This window comes from Agelaius phoeniceus, chromosome 18 (genome assembly GCF_051311805.1).
Source record: "Agelaius phoeniceus isolate bAgePho1 chromosome 18, bAgePho1.hap1, whole genome shotgun sequence".
Classification (NCBI taxonomy): Eukaryota; Metazoa; Chordata; class Aves; order Passeriformes; family Icteridae; genus Agelaius; species Agelaius phoeniceus.
Genome location: NC_135282.1, coordinates 7,607,786 through 7,629,248, shown reverse-complemented (window position 1 = coordinate 7,629,248; position 21,463 = coordinate 7,607,786). Strand labels below are relative to the sequence as shown.

The window sequence follows — 21,463 nt, the reverse complement described above, 5'->3', positions numbered from 1 at the left end:
CTTTTCTTCTAATTAAATAAACAATGGCCTGCATTATGTGGTAAAATTAAACTACTTGAAACATTTGATAAATCCAGCATCACCAGCCACTCTAGGCTCTTCCAGAATGTGCAAGAGCCCAACAGCGCTGTTGGACGGCCCCAGTTGTGTGAATTTCCTTAAGCATCTGAGATGAGGTATTACACAAATATGGCTCCTCTGGGAACCATCCATCAAGACCACAGCAGCTGCAATGGCTTTCTAATCCCATACCTTTAGTTCAAAGCTTGCCAGAACATCTTCCTATTTCTAGAGGCTGTCAGCCAGCCTGCCAAAAGCCAGCTGCACTCTAAGACTGTGAGCAGAGTGTATTGCACATAACATACAGAACACTTTGGAAAGCCACTGAGCAATAGAGCAGGAAACTGTTTTCCAGATTTGAGGAATAGTGACTACAGTCAAGAGCCATCTAGTCTGCAGACCAAACCTGGGAACAGACCAAAGTCTGATCAGCTGGGAATTCTGGTTCTTTGGAGCTTCACTCATAACAAAAAATGCTTTTCTCTTGTCAACTTTCTTGCTATCAACATAATGACCAAGTTAGCTGTGGCAGGAAACAGGCTATAAATATGAAGATGACCTGCCCTCATCTTGCCTCTTTCATCACTGTCTCTCCAAAGGGCATTGCCTCCTAGGCAAGACCAAAACTGCAACTTTTATGTAATAAAGAAGGGTAAGTGTGCTGTGATAAATTCACGTCTGCAGGTTAAAAGAAAAAAACAAACCTTCTTTGCTTTACCTTGACTAAAAACAGATGAACTGGTACAAGGGCTTCAGTTGGGCTTGCAAAGACCAAAGAAAAACAATGAGAAAAGCTTGTGCAGAATGCAGGCAGGCATGACCTGCTGCCTGAGCTGGATTGACAGTTCCAGAGACTGTCTGCGTTAAAGGCAACTGAGCCTTAGAAATAAATACTATTTCACATATTTTGACAACTGTAACCTAAAACTTGAAGTTCCGTGTTTATACTGGTTTTGCTTAATAGGAGAAAGATTTGCCTTTGCCTGAGGTTAATAGTGTTCCTGGGTGGCTAAAACTGGCCACAAGGAAACACACCCTTTCTCTTTTTCACATTAATAAAGCTTTTAACATGTTTCTGGCAAATTTGCAAGAAAAGTGCATGTAACTCATAATTGGTGATTTAAATGCAATCATGAACAAATAAATGCCTGTTCAGATCTCATTATTTATGGACTGAACCTCCTTCAAGACAAAATTAGTCTTTTTTTGGACACCAGCCAAGCATAAACACTTATTAAGTCTTAATTTTAATCATAAGCTGCAAATGTACTGCGTCTCACACAGTGCTGCCTGTTTGGAAGCACTATATATTATGGGAGCTTATGTGAATTTATTGAAACGTGACACAGTTCTAATGCAAAGGTTCACACACAGAGTGGAACTCTTCTACCTCAGGAGATTGCAAATCATTGTCCTCTTGCAGGGCCCAAGCAAACAAATGAGGATAAAACAGAGATGAGTTGTAAGCGACACCGGGGTAAACGTCTTCTGTTTGGGTCAGTTGATTATTTAATTCTTCATTAGCGGGACTTCTCCAGCTGACACGAGAATGCACTTGTCAATTTTGTTTAACTTAAGTATTATTGAGCACTGCTTTAAAATGGAGGGAGTTCTTTGTTTGATCAGAACAAGGTATGGGACTGCACCAGTAAATTCAACCATACATGTTGTATTTATTTACTGGTGCAGTGTCTGTGTCTGCAGGCATATCTGGTTCTGGAAAAGGGTGAACATTCTGGCTGTGAGTCAACAAAGTACTTAGATATGTGCTTAACTTCCGTATAATAAAAATATCACATTTTCTTGCAATACAGGCACTTATTACTTCATGTATCAAATATGCAAATTTCAGTTTCAAGATACACAACCTATAGTCCAGAAAAGCATGTGAACTTTTATGCTCGTCAGCAATTTGCATTTAGCTACTGTATTTCATTTCATATTTATGCCACTTTTTTCTTCTTTCATAATTTTGGTATTTTGATGTCAAGTATTTGGTATTATTTTTGTGTGATGTCCTCAAACAGTCTGTAGTAGAAAACAAAACTGTAATTTTAACAAAGCAGAAATGGACATTGCCAGCAAAGCTGTCAGGCAGTGAGTGCTGCAATAGTGGCATTAGATGTGGACTTGGCCAGCAGGAACTGAAACGGACCCTGCAATTATCTCACACAGAGCAAACCTCTGGCCAGTAATAGTAATTCAGCTATTTCCAGCCCCAGTTCCAGGTAAGGAATTAGCCTGGGGTGAAAGACCACGTATTGCATTACAAATCACCTGCACCTCCCCTCCTCTCACCAAACCTGATTCAGCTTCAGATACAATATAAGCTCCTCCATCTGAGGACAGACCTGCTGACCATTAGTTCCCCAGAAGGACTCTTGTTCCCAATATTCAGCAGCACCAGAAGGTTTTTCAAAACTCCTGCATGTAAAGATCAGCAGCAGCTGCAAATACTTAAATGCCAGACAAATCTTGGGGTGGTATCCTTGTTATTAAAGCATGAGTTACATAATTCAGTCATCCTTGTGGCAGTAAAATTAGTGATTAAAACCCCCAAAGGTTTATTGTGCTGCCTGCTCTTGAGCAGATGTTTCCCCTTCTGAACGATGTCATTTCAGTACCAAAAGCAACCTCTCAAGCACAGAGAAAGAGACACTTCCTACCTCCTCCAGGCTTCTGGCTGCCATGGCCAGTAGCCAGCGTCCCTGTGCCACCTTTAACAGAGAGCATCTGCAGAATCCCACGTGCTCCGTGAAGACAGAATCCGTCACTGAAGTCCGTCCCTCTGCTAAATCCCACAGGCAGATCCTCTGGTCGCGCCCCTGACTGTTACAGTAAAACAAGTTATCCATGAGCTGCAGTCTGAGGAAGCCTGGCTGCCTGCAGGGCAGTAACTTGAACTGGGTCTTTAACAGACAGTAAAGGACCAAGCTTTGAACAGCTTCTGTGGGGGCGTTAATTGGGTGTTTTATGAAATGTGGGGGAGTTCAGTGTCCCTGAGACCACCACCCTTCTGCCAGTTCTGTGGAACTGGCCAAGAGGTCCAACTGTCCCTGCAAGGGGGAGTTGATTATATCTGATTCCAGTCAGATACACTGCAATCACAGTTTCTGTTTCCTTGTGCAGAGAGGCTTGATCAGGCTGAGTTGTGCTATTTATATGTGAGAATATATTTATAAAGTCTCATGAGCAGTTGAATATATACACAGTAAAAAAATACTTACATTTTATAATTGATTAGATCTAATTTAAAAGGAAACAAAAGTATCCCAAGATTTATACATGTAACATTCATTTGCACTAGCAATGAAATGGAAATGTCATGTGTTGACAGCTGAAAGACAAACAGCAAGACAAGAACTCATCAGAGGTAAATAAAAAGTGACAGTTGTTCAGTGGTCAACTTCTCACAGCCACAGGAGGGCACAGAGGGCAGGTGTGGAGACACAACAGAGAGAGACTGGCAGCGATTGCTCCAGGGCTGCAGCACCCAGGGCCACAGAGCAGCAGCTGCATCCGAGGTACCAGCCCAGGGACTCCTGGGCACAGCCCCGTCCCAGAGGCTTTGTGCTGCTCCAGGCAGGCAGAGCCAGGAGGCCACACAAAGGGCACAGCAGGAATTGGTGCAGATTTCTGTGATCCCACTGGCTCTGGAACAAAGTAGCACTGTGCAGAAGCTTCCAATCCAGAAACTACCTTAGCACAGGATATATGTCCTCATGTTATCACCTGGGCAAGGAGCCATCAAAAATCCCTTACCCATGTCTTACTTTAATTAGCAGTATCACCTGAAGAAGCATGAAAGCAAAACAGAGGAGATGTAAACCTACAGGCTGTTGGGACTTCTTCAACATCAGTGCTGTTCAGATGAGTGACAAACTGACAAAACCTTTATAGCACTGCCGACACAAACAGTGTGATACTGCAAGAAATTGCTGTGATTTAGCTTTACAAGAGAGAAATATAAAATACAGATAAATGCTGTCCTAAAACTGCACTGCTATGTGAAGTGTTAGAACTATACAGTAAAAACAGAGGTACAGAAAAACTCCATAATTATACAAACAATGCTCATTCAATATTTTATGGGGGAGACTGTTGATAATTGTACTTAAGCAGATAAGAAATATAAATGCTAATGAGTTCCACTGTATATTATGAGATGTCTTCTCTAGATAAACATGTCAGAACACCTCCTAATCATACAGACACTTTGGCATCTACTCTAGATCACCTGTCTAATCCAAAGTACACAAATCTTCCTGACCTTCCTTTGCTAAACAAGAACAGAAGGTATTTTGCAACAAAGCAAAAGCATGAAACTCAGCATTCTTGCTCATTTTCAGTCTTCCACTCCCCATCTCTGATTCTTCTCTTTCTTCCTTCCCTTTTCTCCATCTCCCCTCTATTTATAAATTCTTTTTTTTCAATCTTCCCCAGGAACCACTTCAAATCAACTTCAAATCCAAGTGTATTTCCTTGACCCAAAGACCTCACCTGTTCTTTGTAAAGACACTACAAGTCCCAAGTTGTTATGATATCATAATACACATCATAAATAAATTAATTGCATCTTTCCCCCTCCAACCCCCACACTTTTTATTCTAGAGTTTTTCTGTCTTTTTTTACTTCAGTACATTTCCATATGTGTTGGAGAAACTCTAAGTGACTCCAGAATCAAGAGAATCCTTTGTGTCCCTGCCCCTCTTTTTTCCCCTTCAATCACAGACAAGAGACAAGAAAACTGTCACTGTTTTTTGCCTGCTTTGCTAACCTGAGAAGCCTTTCTTTACCACCCATTGTCTTCACACAGCAGACAGATTTTCTTCCATGGCCATCCAATGCTGTGTCCACTCTATGTGTTTTCAGGTTCCAGACATGGATGAACCCATTCTCAGACCTGGCAGTAGGAAGAGATGCTTTTAGTGTGAGCACTGCATGGAGGTGACCAGAGGCTGATGCTTTTCATTTTGTTTGTTTGTTTTGTTTTGTTTCCAAAACTGAAGCTGTATGCACAAGTAACACACCCATCATGCAAAAACACGAATGCTGCTGTTTTCCCCAGAAACACTTTGTCAAAATAATACAATTCAATTCAAAAAGAAACAACCATATGACATTCAGCAGAGCCAGAAATCCTGGTGTATTTACCCAGAGAAAAGAAGGGGGATATCAGGTTCTGGGCCTCCACAGGAAAAATGCAGAGTGTGGACTGCAGCACTGGTACCTCTGAGCACAAACTGTGGGTCCGGAGGGGGCAGAGCCATCGGAGCAGTGAACTGGGGGGTGAGAAGCAGACACAGATATCACAGAGGGTAAAGCAGCCTAGAGTGAAATGACAGCTTTAAATATATTCTGAGCAGGACATTTGCTTCTGCTCTTTCCTCTCAATTTTCTTTGTTGAATGTTCTTTCTATTTGCCAGCCAGCTGAGGGTGAAGTATTTCTCCTAGGATGAGCTGACGAGGCAGGTGTCCAACCTGCTCTTTGGTGCATTCCTCTCCCAGCAAGGTGCTGAGCTGGCCACACGCAGGCACCTCTCACCCACTTGTAAATCCCAAATCGGTCAGCTGCTCTCCCTGTGCTCAAGGGAGATAAATACAAGAAACTTGACACCCATAATTTGAGTGGGCAAGCAATTTATCATTCTGCTTTATCCCCCTGGCCAAGTCTTTCCCCTTCCTCTCCACAAAAATACTACTTTTGTGTTATTTCAGAAAAGCATTGCAGTGAACATATCAACTGAAAAGAATTTCAGATCACAGAATCACAGAATCACTGTGTTGGAAGAGACCTTCAAGATCACTGAGTCCAGCCCACGCCCTCACACCTCAACTAAACCATGGCACCAAGTGCCACATGCAGTCCTTTTTAAACACATGCAGGGATGGTGACTCCACCACCTCCTCGGGCAGACCATTCCAGTAGTTTATCACTCCTTCTGTAAAAATTTTTTTCCTCATACTCAAACTGTAGGTATAGAAGCAGGGATTACAAGTGACCTTGCCCCTGATAAGTCACAGTTTGTACTAATTACCAAAGAAGAACAGTCTTGTCCTTAATGGGTCATAGCTATGACTAATAAAGATACATGTGATAAAAGGTGTGGGTTGGCTGGTCAGGGAGAGCCTGGAGGAAGAAAGATCACCTTGAGGAGGTAAAGGAGGAAGAAGGAACGATCCAGAGAGACACACAGAAGAGTGAAACAAGGAAGAGAGTTGCTGCTGCAAAAGATCTGCTGTGAGGTCAGTCTGGGTCTGATAGAGTTAGAGCCTCTTGTTGGAGCCTGCAGTCATAGTCAAGCTGGGTAAAAACCTGTGGTAAGAGGCATCAAGGAAGTACTTGTGGTCCTATTCCAGCAGGAAATAGCCAGCAGTCAGTCTGTCAGAGAAGCCAACAGTAGGAATTTGCTGTAGTCAGAGTCAGGGTGGCTAAGCTGTAAAGAAGAATAAACCAGGACCCTTTTCACATTGTTAAATGAGAATCTGTGTTGGCTCATCTCTACCCGTAATGGGAGGTCTGCTGCAACACCTGAGACTAAAATAGGATATCTGAAGGCAACCAATAAAGGAGTAATCTACCTATTATCTGGGCTGCAGCACAAGGGAAAAGGAGAGCAAAGGCCACCCACCTCCTACCTCCAGACTGGAGAGGTAATGAACACTCCCTTACTGGATCTAGTGGTTTATAGGCACAAGAGTAATTTGTGATATAGTCCACCTTGAACTGGGAGTTGGTGGGACAATGATCTGCCAGCCTGATCACCTTCCTGAAAGCATCATAAATGAAGATGATCAGGGAGGAAAATCCTTCTTCGATGAAGTGGCTGAAGTACTTGACCAGGAGGCTGGCATTGGTGGCCACAAGCTGAGACACTGGAAGCTGACCAGAGGCCGATGCAGAGGTGGAACTCCAGGTAGTCAAAATCATTGTCCCTGCAACATCCAACCTGTATTTTCCTTGGCTCAGCTTAAGACTGTGTCCTCTTGTTCTGTCAGCTGCTGCCAGGAGGAAGAGACCAACCCCACCTGAGTACAACCACTTTTCAGGAACTTGTAGAAAGTGATAAGGTCACCCCTGAGTCTCCTTTTCTCCAGGCTAAACAGCCCCAGCTCCCTCAGTCGTTCCTCAGAGGGTTTGTGTTCCCAGCCCCTCTCCAGCCTTGTTGCCTCCTCTGGACACGCTCGAGCGTCCCACCAGCCTTCCTAAACTGAGGGGCCAGAACTGGACACAGCACTTGAGGTGTGCCAAGCACAGGGGCAGAAGGACCTCCCTGCTCTTGCTGGTCACACCATTCCTTATCCAGGCCAGGTCCATTGGCCTTCCTGGCTACCAGGGCACACTGGTGGCTCATGCCAAGTCTGTTGTTGACCAGTACCCCCAGGTCCCTTTCTGCCTGGGCACTGTCCTCCTGGCAGAGGACAATTCCTGATGAGCTCACAGGGACAGCCTGTGTGATCCCCACAGGCACTCACTGCTCTGGCCCCTCACCAGGTATTCCCCTTCACATTAACAGCTTTACAGGCAGCTGTGCACAAACACTGGAGAAGGATGAGGACAAATTTTCTGTTCTGACTTGTTGCAAATGACCCTCCAGACCTGTGCTGAGACAAGGGAACCAGCAGCTGATTCAACTGGAAATATAATTTGCAGTTCATTGGAAAATGCATTACAATGTCCATTACAAGAAATATTTTCACCATAAGAAGTGTTTACTCCCTGATCTGTGGCATTACTAGCCACACTTGTATATCTGCAGCTTCCTTTCTGACCTAACCTCACAAAGAAAAGGGCAGCTTCTGCCACTGCGAGTGCCACCTGTCATCACTTTCTCCCACTCGTATATACCCCAGATTAAATAAAAGGTGTTCAAAATTCAGTAAGGGATGATCAGCAGGTGTTTGCCCACTGGTTCACAGCAGAGGAACTGCACAGAATCAGAATGGAGTGCAAGAGGTACATGTGCCATGGCAAAACAGCCCAACTTTTCATTGCCATCTCACCTCAGTACCAGCTTTCAAACTGTGTTTAAGGGATGCACTTGCTAACGCACCTCATTTGCAGGTCTACATTGAGTGTTTATAGATCAGTTATCACCAAGGTATCTATAGGTTTTAATTAAATGCAATTATCTTTTAGGGCTCGTGATGAAACAGGATTCTTCAGCGTAATGTGCAGTTCTCTCTCAGTAGCACTGTGTAATTAGGTATGAAAATAATGAGCTCAGTGGATACCCTCTGTGTTTTAGGGCCCTGACTCATCTCTTTTATGAAGTTGTTGGATGATCCAGACTCATGGCAGGCTGGAGTACATTTTCAGATGTACATGATGTGCACATTGGCCCCCATGGTGAGATGCAGCTCCCAAGTGCCCATGTGCAACATGCTCCACCTGGGTTATAAACCTGTCACACCAAGGACTTTGTCAGCACCTGAAACCTCTTTGGGGCACTACAGCTGAGTGCTGGTGCCCTCAAATCATGGCTTTGTACAATAAAAGAGTAGCTAAGAGCTTGTCAGAGGGTCCCACTTCACAGTGGAGCAATTCTGGCTCACTGCACTGAGCGAGGAAATAGAACTGGGGCAACCCAGAGGCTACCTGGGATTACAAGGCAGGTTTTTAATAGCATTTTTCTAATTACTGACACAGAAGTTTTTGCTGACAGACAGCAAGTGTGTGCGTGGCTGTGGGAAGGGCTTTACCTGGCATGAAACAGACACTACTAATGCATGTCTTTACAAGGATGATATTTCAGAAAAATCCTCAGACCAGTTACAGGAAAAAAAACAACTACTAAAACCATACTTCTGAGCTGCAAGCCATTGAAGGGACTTTTTGCTCCTCAGAGTCTGGTTCTTTCCTTGCTTTTCTGCTAATCCTATATGTGAATCTGGAAATTTGGCTTCATATTGAATCTAATGCTTATTGAGTCCTTATTAGTTCCTATCATGATTTGGCAGATGAATGGCAGGGTGACAGTATTTAGTGTCTCATTTTTCTTCCAGCAGGTGCTGAACTATAAAATTTCATCTTTGCTGTCTTTTTTATCCATGAGCTTGGACAAGTCACTTAAGACAAGATTTAATAAAAAGTTGTTAGGTACCTACAGAAAGTCCCTTGAGGTTGCAAAGAGATGGAAATTTGGGGTACTGGTACTTTAATACTTCCAAGAAAGCATCAATCTGTCCCTGTTGACCTACAAGCATGCTCAAAAAAATGACACTTAGCCTACCTTCAACTCACCAGGTAGCTCAGTGTCTCCACCTTACAGGGATAATGAAGTACATTGTGGTGTACTGATTCAAACAGATAATATTTATACAGTGCTTTGCTAAGCAGACAGCTACAAACTTGCTAAATTTGATGATTGTAAGATGGTTTAAGCCTCTGGGGAAATTTTTCAAAAGTACCTAAGTGATTTAGAAGCCTAAGACTCATTTCCAAATGAATTTTCAATCCTACATCTCTAGGACTTTTTAAAGTTTCACCCCAGGTGTCTAAAATGAGTTCTCTAATTAGCACAACATTTATTTTCTTGTTAACTCTATCTAGCCTCAGGGAGACCAATCTGTTCTTGTTAACTGGGATATCTGCAACAAATTTAATTAAATGAATTTCCTTAGTATTTAGTCTGGTCTAGAGCAAATTCTGGCTCAAGGGCTTGAACAAACAAAATGCAACCTACAGAATAAAGTTCATTTAAAGGCATTTCTGGGCTATACTGTATGTTTGTCCCTGTGTTGTTATCCTCCTGCCTCCTGTGAAAGGAGTGAAAAGACATGAGTACATGAATCATTCTGCTCGTGGCAGTATTTGCTTGCAAGACAGCATCCCCTGTAAGAGAGGCAACACCTCACCATCAGGCTCTTTGGATTTTTAAAAAAGAGGTTTCACTTCTTATTTCTTCCAGCCTTCCCTGCACTGGTAGCAGCAAGGTCCTTCAGGAGCTGAGCTGCACTGATGTGGCACAGACAATGAGAAGGGTTTTTCACAGAGGGCACTGCAAGTCCTTGGGCTCCTGCACAAGTTACATTTCCTACACAAGTGGGGAGTGCAAACCCAGCTGCTCAAATGAGAGTTTCAATTAGTGAATGGCTGAGTGCACTGCACATGAGGTACCAAAAAGGGTTTTGTCTAAGAAAATGCATCTGCTAAATGCCTGAACAATTAAATTTCCTTCAAAATTACATTATTTTAAAGAACAATTCACTATTAATATCCCTCACAAATCTTACTTTGCTTAGGTTGCAATTAGAATAATCCTCAAACCATTTGAATTTCTATGCAGTGGTATTTCAGTATCATCACTTCAGCATTTGATATAAAAAAGTTAAGCTTTTATTTAATGAGAGTACTTTAAAATATGTAAATGTCAAAAGGATTACCTTAGAAAAATCTCTCAGAGAATTAAAAACATTAACAGATTCCCACAGGAAAAATTCCAGCAGAATTCAGCAATTCTCCTGTTCCCACTCCTGTCACTTATATTTCTATCACACATTGAAGCAAAAACAAATTGCTATTAAAATATCACCCAAACACCCTCCTCCCCCTAACAAACCCCACAGTTCACTTTGAGATACCAACAGCTCAAGCAAAGACAGGAAAAAATCCTCTTCTATTTTTCTTTAGGCTTATTTAGAGTAGTAAAACCTCAGTGGTAAAAGAGCTTTTTCAGGTATAGGAGAAATAAATCTCCCTAGGCATGTCTGGCAAACTGATTTGGGACTGAAACCAGCAGGTGTGCAGACATAATTACTACTGCAAAATATCCAACACATCCAGGTGTGCTCACAAACAGATACATGAAATCCCTGTTATTTTTTGACAATTCCCAGTCAACCAAGTGCCACCCTCCCAAAGGAAAAATCAGAGCAAAGAATGAGTTGAGAAAGATTTGAATAAATTGTTCTTCCCCCTTTCCAGGTTTTTTCATTCATACAAAAGCCCTTTTGTAGCCTGCAGTTCTGTGCCTACCTGCACCCCCTGACAAACTCTGCCCTGTGTCACAGCACTCTGTGCTCAGGGCCAAGGGTGTTTAGGAGGTGGGTCCTGAGCTGCAGAGGCAGACAGTGCAAATAAAAGACTCCTTGAAGTTAATGGTGCAATGTTTGCAATTTTGTTTGTTCCATTACATTTGCAATCTCCACCATTAAAATCCAGAGGACAGCCCTTGCAGTATGAGCTTTCCAAAAGCGATGTTCCCACGTTTCCAGCCTCCAACCACTGCAGACAATGAGGTTTGCAGTGGTGAAAGCACAAACCACTCTCAGCCCAAGCAATGCCCCATGCCAGGGCTGCTCTGGCCTTTCCTTGGGAATATCTGACACAGCCCTGGCTGTCACTAAATGCTGCCTGGTTCTATGGCACTTCTCAGAAGCAGAGAATGGGAATTTAGCACTACAAGAACCCATTTGATCAGTAACATTTTCATACATCAGTAAAAGAGATGCCAGGAAAATCCATGCAAGTTGAATGAGCTGAAGTTCACCTCATCTGACTGCAAAAGTGCCATTTTTATAGGTTATTGACTACAAATTGTCTGAAAGCAGGTATATGATTTGGTAAACAATTCTTCAGACATGTTGTGACAGATTTTTAAGCCCAGCTTTTCATTTTGCATGTACAAACCAAAAAATATCAGAACACACTGAAACAGGAAAGTCAGCAATACAAAGAGATGTTGTGAAACTGAAGAAATCTCTTTGCACCCGAGGTGAAAAGTAACTCAGCGATACAAAGAAATGCCCTTCTGGGTCCTGCAGCAAGGCAACACCCACAAACCACTTAGAGAACAGTGAAAATCCCAAACTAAAACCCAGGCACTCTGCTTTTCCAGTTCTTACCCCAGCTGCCCAAAACACAGGATACGTCTGTTGTGTGAAAAGACAGAAATGTGCACTAACACATAACAATGTCACATAACAATGCAGCTTTCAGTTTAAAACTCTCATTTCTATCTTCAGTGCTAAATTGAGATAGAGACTGTATTATACTTCTAAGGTTTCTTTAAAGCAAATTTAAATAATAACTTACTTCAAGTGGAAATTAGAAAACAGTACAAATTTTTAAACCAAGAAATTGATGTCAAGCAGAAATGAGAATTAGTGGACATTTTTGATTTAACCAGTAAATGTACTAATAAAGCACTCTTAATTTTCAGAGGTAAGGATAACAAAATGCTTTCTTTTGAATTGCTTCCTTTTCATATTACTATTTACTTATGACTGCTAAACTAGTGATTAAGCACAGTGATGTATATTTGTGACTTCAAAACCAAATTGATTATGATAATAACAATATTTAATTTAAAAAAACACAACAGTGGACGGAGAACATTCATTACTTTGTGCTTGCACTAGAAAATAGCATATCCAGGTACTGTAGACAGATTTCTATCTTGCTTGCAAAACTTGCTAGTTAGCGACACATCAATGTCAAAGAGAAGGCAGTGATTTATATGACCTAGTTACAGAATCCTTCATTAGCTGATATAAAGCTGTTGCCACACAGCCAACGTTACAGCTGACAGGAGTCCTCCCTCTTACAGGTTGGGAACACCAAATACTGTCAGGGCTTTCATTCTAAATAGTCACCAAATCATTTCTAATGACTAACAGGGACTGCCTGCTCAGAAAAACACTTCAAAAGTCTCCGTTTGAGAAGTGCTGAGAACCTCCATTTCCCACTGACTGCTAGGAAAGTTAGGAGTTCATCCTTTCTCAGGAGATCCCCAAAATTACCTTCTCTCTTGACATTTAGACAATGAATGATGGAGGTTTCCACATTTTAATTGTATTAGTCAATGGACAGATAGCAAACAAAAGTGCTTATCAGCAACTGGTGATATGCCAAGAACTCTTAAGGGAGCAGGGGAGAAAATGACTAATAACCATCATGCAACGCAAGGCATTTTTAATGATTTCAGCTCAGATAATGGCTCCTCCCAGCATTAGCACCCTTTTTGTCTGTAAGCATTCCTTACCTGAAAAAAAACTAAACCACAATATATAAAGATTTTAAGTAATGAAGTTTGCAAGAAAAATGTATATAAAGGTCAGTGTGTAACCTTCAAGGATACTGAAACCCAAGCTTGTGTCTAGAGGTTCAATTTCAAATATTTCCATCTGCAATTTTTAAAAAAGTCGCTGTACAACAATTACTTTCTATATGAAAACATAGCTTCAGCATGGGAACAAAACTAAGAATGATTATAATCATTTGAAAGACACTGAGTTAGCATATGGATCTCATTGCCACTTACACATTTTGGTCACTGGAACAAAAAGCTATTAATCAATATGTAAAAGCCATAAATTAACATAAACATTAATCATTCTAATACTCCCCCTGTGTCAGATTGATAATTTTTTTTCAGTCTTTCATTCTGACATATGTGCCTTCAGCTATCAGCTGTTTCACCTTTTTTAACACAATTAAACATTTTGGGCATTGCAAATCTTACTGAAGTAAACATTATGGAGACAGACAAATGTCATGGATACATTTATGCCAAAAATATGGGATCTGAAAACGTGAGAGCCCCTGCCTCTCATGTTATTGCACTAGTTTTTAATAAGGGAGCCTAAAATGCAGCGTGAAATACAGCTGAAAGAGATGAAATTCTAGTGTTTCATAAACAGGTTCAATTTGCAGATGAGGGAAAAGACACCCATCTGTTTTACTTTCTGAAACCATTAATTGCTTGGAAAAGTGCAATGATGTAACTACAGCCAGCCTTGTTTGGAGGAAGAAAGCAAAAAAGCCCACAGGAGTTTAGCTCTACAACACACCCTGCATAAAATTACTGGGGACACAAAAGACAACAAATGATTAATCACTTTGAAAACTTGAAGAATATGAATCGGCATTTAGATATACACCAAATAAGTTTAAAAAAAAAGGATTTATATAAGTCTCTCTTCACCATAACATCAGGCCTAGAATGAATTTAAGTTTGTACATGTGATAAATCATTGAAATCTAGCAGAAAATTGATGAGCCAAGGACCATCAAAAGGCTGTTTAGAGTGGCCTCCAGTCCAGCCATGCATAGCAATCTGTCAGCCACGGGGCTCTGTCTGCCCATCCTCCTTAATTAGGGGTGCTGCAGAGTGCAGCAGCAGCCACAAATCTTTGGGTTCCAAGAGCTAATCATGTCCTCAGATAGCATGGCCTTAATTAAACGTCTTCCAGACATTTTTGCAGACATTCCGGCAATAATCTTGTTTGGTAACAAACTATTAAAAAGAATTGACAGAGAAGAAATATATCAAGTTGTTACAGCAACTGAAGTTATTTAGGCCAGAATTATATGTCTGCAATTAAGGATTCTGTAACTCTGAGCAATTAAAATATCATTTATTTGAAAACTAATTAATTCTAAACACATATTTTTCCCATGACAAACTTTTATGATTGTTTAATTTATTCCATTCTAATTACACTTTAATTAATCTACTCTTGTATAATATTATACTGTTATTCTGGCATTTGACCAATGAAGACAATAAATTGATTGCAGTTCCTTTGTGCAAGAGCAGAAACTGTCATGCCAGTTTCAACACCACGTTTATTTATTTGTCTGTTCCATTACTTTTCCTTTCCTCCCACAGGGCATAGGAACATGAAACACAGTACAAATCAGATGACATTTTCTCTTCTATACTTTCTTCTTAAAAGTGTGAAGTATAACACAAATTTTCAGAATTAAGGAAAAGTATATGTGACATGATATTTCATAATAAAGTACAACCGAGAGTAAATGAATTTATACTTCTAAAATATGCCTCTTATTAATGACTTATTAATTGATTCCTGATGTACAGGACTATGTCCAGAGCTGCTAGAAATGCAGTTGTTTCCATGAACATTAAGGTCTGCTTGGGATCTGGCTTGATACAGTCAACAAAAAGGGGAAAAGTGACCAAATCTCATTTTCATACCAATCTTAAAATTAAATTAATTCAGTATCTTCCTAATTTTAAAAGCCGCTGCATTTTAATTTTGCATCAAGTCACCTTTGATTCAACTAAAACAAAAGTATATAAATTATTTTATTATTCTTTAAATATTATATTTGGATTAAGCGGCAATAAAATAAATATATACAAATATTTTATTACACATTGAATTAGTTGTGTTGCATTTTTATTTTATGTGAGGTAAAAGTGACTTGTTTACAGTCAGAAGCCTGCAATTTGAATTTTTTTTAATATGAACATCCCTGAAGTTGTCAGTTCTCACTCATTTGCTGGGAGGAGACAGTGAGAAGTGACACTTTATGGAGACACAATGAAGCAATCTGCTTTTCATGTACTTTTAAAACTTCAGCTTGTGTTCCTGGCCGCATGCTTCCCTCTGCTTATGAAATCCCCGTGTGCTGTGTCACCCAACCATGGCAGAGATGCTGTGCAGAGGGAGGCAATTAAATTAAACTACACTGCAAGTTAGCTCTGACAGTGCTTCCCAAAATGTTTCTTTTACTTTAATGACACAGTTTACATTTCATAGAATTAAAAAGACAAGTACAAAACACATTCACAAAATACAGATTCATTAAAGGAAGAAAAAAGACTCTGCAATTAGCTGAACAGGCTACGTAATTCACCAGCATATGGTGGGAGATGCATTTATATCAGAATATTTTACCTATTTCCTACCCCAAGTTTATATTGACATTTGTTTCATAACAGTTAAAAATATATTTTAAAACTGCAAATAGCAAACAAGATAAATTGACATAAATACAGAAGAAATATTAAAATACCAAGGGCAATTTCTATTTGTGACCAGCTTGTATTTTGAAATCCAAATTTTGGATCTGATCTATGCCTGTCCAAACTACCAGATGATATTGGTGAGACTGCTCAGACAAGGGAGGGTTTGCAGGGTCTGTTCATTACCCCAGTATTCCATAAAGCATTTTCTCCTTGGGAGCTTTTTGTTTCTGTGTAAACTACAGCACATCTCCGAGAGCAGTGCTATTCCACGTCCTTGTCTGGAGATGGAAGCTGTGGCAGGGACAGTGAGTGACCCCCGAGGTGCCACAGTCCCTAGAACTGGGATTAGAGCTCCACTCACTGACCCCAGGCATAGACGGTCCCTTCCCAGGGACACCGAGATTCACGTGCCCTGTGGTATTTTAAGAAACAAAGCAAGTGGACAGTCTGTATCAATTCATTAGATTAGAGCTTTAAATCCTTATTCAGGTCAGAAAAAATCTTCTCAAGGTCAGAAACAAACTGCATTTCAGTAAAGACCATCACATTTGGTACTTAACACTTTACTTTCTCCAAGAACCCCTTCAGCATAGAAAAGAAAGAAATGACTTAGTATGGTGTACACCACTTTTAAATATATGAGTCAAAATAGAAGATTATTAAGTATTTTTATGTTATGAAATATCCTCCAAAATTCAAGCTTAATTACTAATAGTATGTATCATTAGTATGTACATACTAATAGTATGTATCACCTGTCTACTAGGATTCCTATTCCATACAGCCTAAGTATTTGGATAAGCCAAGTTACTGGACTGCAACTGAGTCCAAGAACTCTAGTAGGGATCACTGTAATTCCACTGCAAACAGGAACAACATTTACAAAGCAAATATTATCTGAATATCAAATGAAAAAGAAATTATGTTTAATTTAACAGTTTAGGCTAAGCTTACACTTTAGACATAATTGTTCTTTCATGCCAGTTTGATCACATAAATCTACATCTATTTTACACAAGCATGTAGGATGCATTAGTTAAATATGCTCATCTCCAAGCATACGAGCATTTGCTCATATGTTAAACAGTTAAACTGTTAAAATGTGAGGGATATTGATAAAAAACTGGTTCCATATTTAACAGGTTGAATACTGATGATGCTTAATTCCCAGTTTCTGGTACTGTTTCCTGTGTCTGTGATGTTCTTACCTGTTAGTTTCTCTATGTTCTAACAAGTAACACTAACTACTATTTAGCAAATGGAGGGAAATTAACCCAAAGTCACAGAGTGGAATTGAAGTTTACACATTTAACTTCAAGCTTCACTACTCTCATCCACCATAAATTACTCCTGACCAAAAATACAGTGAAAAATGCAACACTGTTTCACCACATTAATTTGAAACTTTGAACAATTCTGCCGTACCTGAACTTGAACTCCCAGCCTTTGAATTTGTGCTGAACAGCCCCCATTGTAGCGCGCTTTTATGCGGGCAGGAACCGAAGTGTCAATCTTTCGTCAGATAATCAGATTATGTCATGTTCTGACCAAATTCATTAGGAAAACTTTTACCAACCCTATTATCTCAAACCAGAAAATCTAGATCAAAGTATAACCGATTTTACAGCACAATAAAACTGTTATAAATATTTAAACATTAATTAAATGGCTCCTTTTGTTGAAAGTAAATAAATAATTGAAAGCTACCTCTGCTTATAAGTGCTATCGAATGCAACCGCATTTATCACATTTCTAAGAAAACCAGGTTCTATATATGGTGGAGAGTGGGAAGAAAAGCACTTAAAAGACATTTGAGAAAATGGAGGGTGGCTAGACTTTTAAATCATTTGCCTGAAGAAAGTCACACTGAGTGCTCATTCTGGTGACAAAGCATTAATCCCTGAATGTCTTTGTTAACCCCATTCACATTGGACAATTTTATCTACTTCATGCAGATGTGCTGGATGGACACTACATTCAAAAGGAGAGAAGAAATCCTCTTTAAGAAAATCCTTAATTCTCAGTAAATGCAATTTTATTGTAATATATTGTTTTCTTCCTAGAATATGCATGATCTTGTCTCCTAAAAAGGTAAATAACTGTAATTAACTTCAGCAGATGTATTTTCTGCTTGTTGATCAGATATGACATCTGCATAACCAAACACTGAATGAAAGAGTACTTACTACTTTCCCTTGTCTCAGTTTCAGCTGGATAGCAAGCATGGCATAAGAAGGAATCAAAGAATTCATATTAATATAATTAAGAGCAAGGAACCAATCTTGGACTAATCCATGAGCAGAAGCAGCAACAGGACAGTCATCAATACTGATTTTGCATATTTTTCAGTACTACAATCAGATTCTCCATCTGTAACTCAAACTTTAAAAGTATGATAATTCACGGAAAGGAGATTAATTTAGCCATTTTGAGTCAAAGACTTATTTCATAGCTTCATCCCAAATCCTGTATATTGTTAGGATCCCTTTCCCCTTTGAAGACTTAGTGAATGATTGAAGCTTCTACTTTCTGAGAAACAGATAACACAAGACTAGTAATCTGACTCTAAGCCACTGGATAAAGGCAGTTTGTTTCCTCTTAGCCCATCTGTCAACACCTCTTCAGTAATTAGTCCTAATTATTACAAAGGGCTAGCCTCCCATTCGCATTATTAAATCAGAAATAGTATCATAGCCAGGTATCTTTCAACGCCTACCAGACTGGCGACCTTCGATTTCATTGAATCTTCTATCAGTATCCGCCTTTGGAAGAGCCTCCGCAGTAATTTTAGCATCAGCTTCAAAGATGCAGATCCCACAGTGGAATTCCAGGGATGCATTCATATACACACCCACATCATGTGACAGGAGAGCAAGCAACACAATTGACCTTTGCATTGTTCTCTAAACTCCTGTGATATAAAACACACATTTCTATTTTACACAATGGAACTGCTTTTTGCCTGCGTGCTTCGAAGTGCTCCTTTGAACTGAACACTGATAGGAAGAATAGTGAAACCGTGTATAAAGATGAAGGTCAAATCTTTGTTAGGAAAACAATACATCTGAAACTTTTTTCAGACCAAGATAAATTTGCAAGGAGTAAACAGTAACTAAAAATATTCATAAATGTATTTAAGTGTGAAGATTTAAAAGGTTTCTTTTGTTTATTTTTGCCATATAGCTGAAGTACTTCCCCAGAGAAGTGGAAAACAAAAGGATGATGACATCCAAATTCTCACAGAACCAAAGCTCAGTTAGCTGAGGCTTTAGTCAGACTGCTTTAAGCTCTTTATTTGCATTAACATTTACTTCATTGAAACAAGAGAAAATATATTCCTAAGAACCAAACACTCCATTTCTTTTGATCAAAAGCCAAACATGTTTCCCAATTACACACCTGAGACCAGGAGTGAGGATTTGTTTATGGTGGATTTCTCAGCAGCAGCAGAGTACCACCAGTTTCCACAGGCACAATGAGCCGACCTGAGCTGCACCCAGTTTATGGCTCATGCAAGCATCCCTGCTAAAAGCTTGTGCCCAGACTACAGGAGCTACACATAGTATTCAAAAGTCTCCATGCAAACAAAGCCCATATTGTCTGATTAAAGCAAAGAATGTTTTTGTTAATATGCTTAATGTTACCAGGAAAAAAAAAAAAAGCATACAGAAGACTTTTCACAGATATCTTTTAGAAAAAACCTCCAGCCAAACACATATTAAAGACCTTTTCTGTGTCCTATATTAAAGTGAAATAGTGATTTCCGATTTTGACTTTGCAGGTCTCCTCCAAATGCTACAGATGAAATAAGAGTGAGCTGCTATGCAAGAAGCAGTAGCCTGAAGCCTGTGGGGGAGTTGGGCAGGCACAGAACTGGGTGCCTGGGGAGGATGCTCAAAAGTGCAGGGATGCCATCCCAGCTCTGAGTGTCATTAAAGCCCAGTGCCTGGGACAGGGACCATGCCCCAAATTCTGGGTCTCTGATCTGTGGATGTGGTTGGCCCTAAGTCCCTGTTGATTCATTGGTTCAACCTGGCCCACCAGGAACCAGCACAAAGACATCTCAGTAGCACACAGTACTGGAGCATGAAGAAACTACTCAGATGCAGCTCCCTGCATACCTTCCTGCCAGAGCACTCATGGCACCACACAGCTTCACTGCACCTGGATAGCTTTTCCCTTCTGAGATAACCAAAACTCACTGCCAAGAAAAATAAACACACAAACTTAAAATTCATTCTCCAAGTTGTACATTTTCCAAACAAATGCCATGTTAGTGACATGCACAGTAACAGGCAGGCATTTGACTATCAATGGATCAGACTTAAAAACACATTTAATATTTCAGGTATCAACAATGGAGTATTAACATGCTACCATTTTTTTCTTGATTATTCTTATAGAAATTCAATGCACTAACAATAAAACCCTTTCAAAGCAGAACATAGTGTGGTACTGTATGGCAGAAAAAAATGCCCAGCAAGGTCAGATGACTGGTCCCATCTGGCCTAGTACCTGACTTCCAGCAGTGCCATGCTATTTAGAGATAGTGCTTAGGGAAAAGACAGAAGCCTGGATGCTCTTGGGGTCCATTCCTCCTGCCCCCCATGCCCCTCCCTCCCCCATGCACAATGATGTTACAGGCACACAACTTCACTGTCCATTTGCAGTTCTGTTTTTATCTATGAAATTATCTGACCTCTTTTGAACCTGCTGATATCCCTGCCTTTGCTACCTACCATGGCAAAAAAATTCACTACCTGGAGTTCCAAAAAATGAAGGACTACCTTCTTTTCTTTGTTTTAAACCTGATCTCCTACCTTCACTGAGTGCCCTCTAGCTCTTACATTGCAGGATTTGGAGGGCAGTAGTTTCACATCCGGCTTTTTCATTACTTTCATGATTTTGTAAATCTCAACAATAAATATCTGTCTTTCTCTAAACTGAAGAGTACCAGACTTTTCCATGTCTCCTCATATGACAGTTCCAGTTCCCCAAATTGTTTCAGTTACCATTTTCTGCACCATCTGTAACTCCACTAAATCCACTGGAAAAGCAGAGAACTGAACACAGTACTTCTGATTATGAGGCCAATGAGATTTTCTTAGTAGCACAGTGACATCCTTGATGAGATAAATCTTGACTGGCGTCAAAAATCCAATGTCACTTTCAAGAGACAAGTTATTACTCTGTACAACAGAGATAATTCCAGCTAATACACCTGGCACAGGAAGTTATCTTTGTTCTCAATAGTTTGGGATTTCTCCTGCAGAGCAAGCCAACAGAGAAAAGGCTAAGTGTAAGTGTACTGTCCAAGGAGCTACATCCGGAAGAAATAGCATAATGTTTGAATAGCACTTCCTGAAACACCTAGACTTCCTGGAATTAACAGTTCAAATCCCAGAGGAATTGATAACGTTCTTTGACAACCCAAGCCTAGCAGACTGCTGCCCAACACCACTGTGTACCTTTCAGGGAAGAATTTTAAAGGTCTTCTCTGCTCTACATAAATGCTTGAGAACTCTGGTCCATTTTTATAGCTATATGCCCTGTAGCTTCCATTGCTGACATGGGCCAAAATCCCTCTTATATATCATGCTAGGAGCTGCTTCTCTCCATTCCCAGCTACATCATTTAAATGGTATATTCCATGGTATAACAAATCCTTCTCTATTCTGTT

The 21,463-nt window shown here is 40.2% G+C and overlaps 1 protein-coding gene across 1 annotated transcript in view; it reads right to left on the bottom strand.

Moving 5' to 3' along the window:
- Window positions 1–21,463, bottom strand: part of GNB1L (G protein subunit beta 1 like) — a 43,914-nt gene that overhangs the window by 11,363 nt on the left and 11,088 nt on the right. The window contains exons 2-4 of the mRNA XM_054646060.2: window positions 5,215–5,342; window positions 4,838–4,963; window positions 2,727–2,889 (exon numbers count right to left, since the gene is read on the bottom strand). Coding sequence (XP_054502035.2) covers window positions 2,727–2,889; window positions 4,838–4,963; window positions 5,215–5,330 — 405 coding nt within the window. The 5' untranslated portion in view covers window positions 5,331–5,342. The remainder of the gene's footprint in view (window positions 1–2,726; window positions 2,890–4,837; window positions 4,964–5,214; window positions 5,343–21,463) is intronic.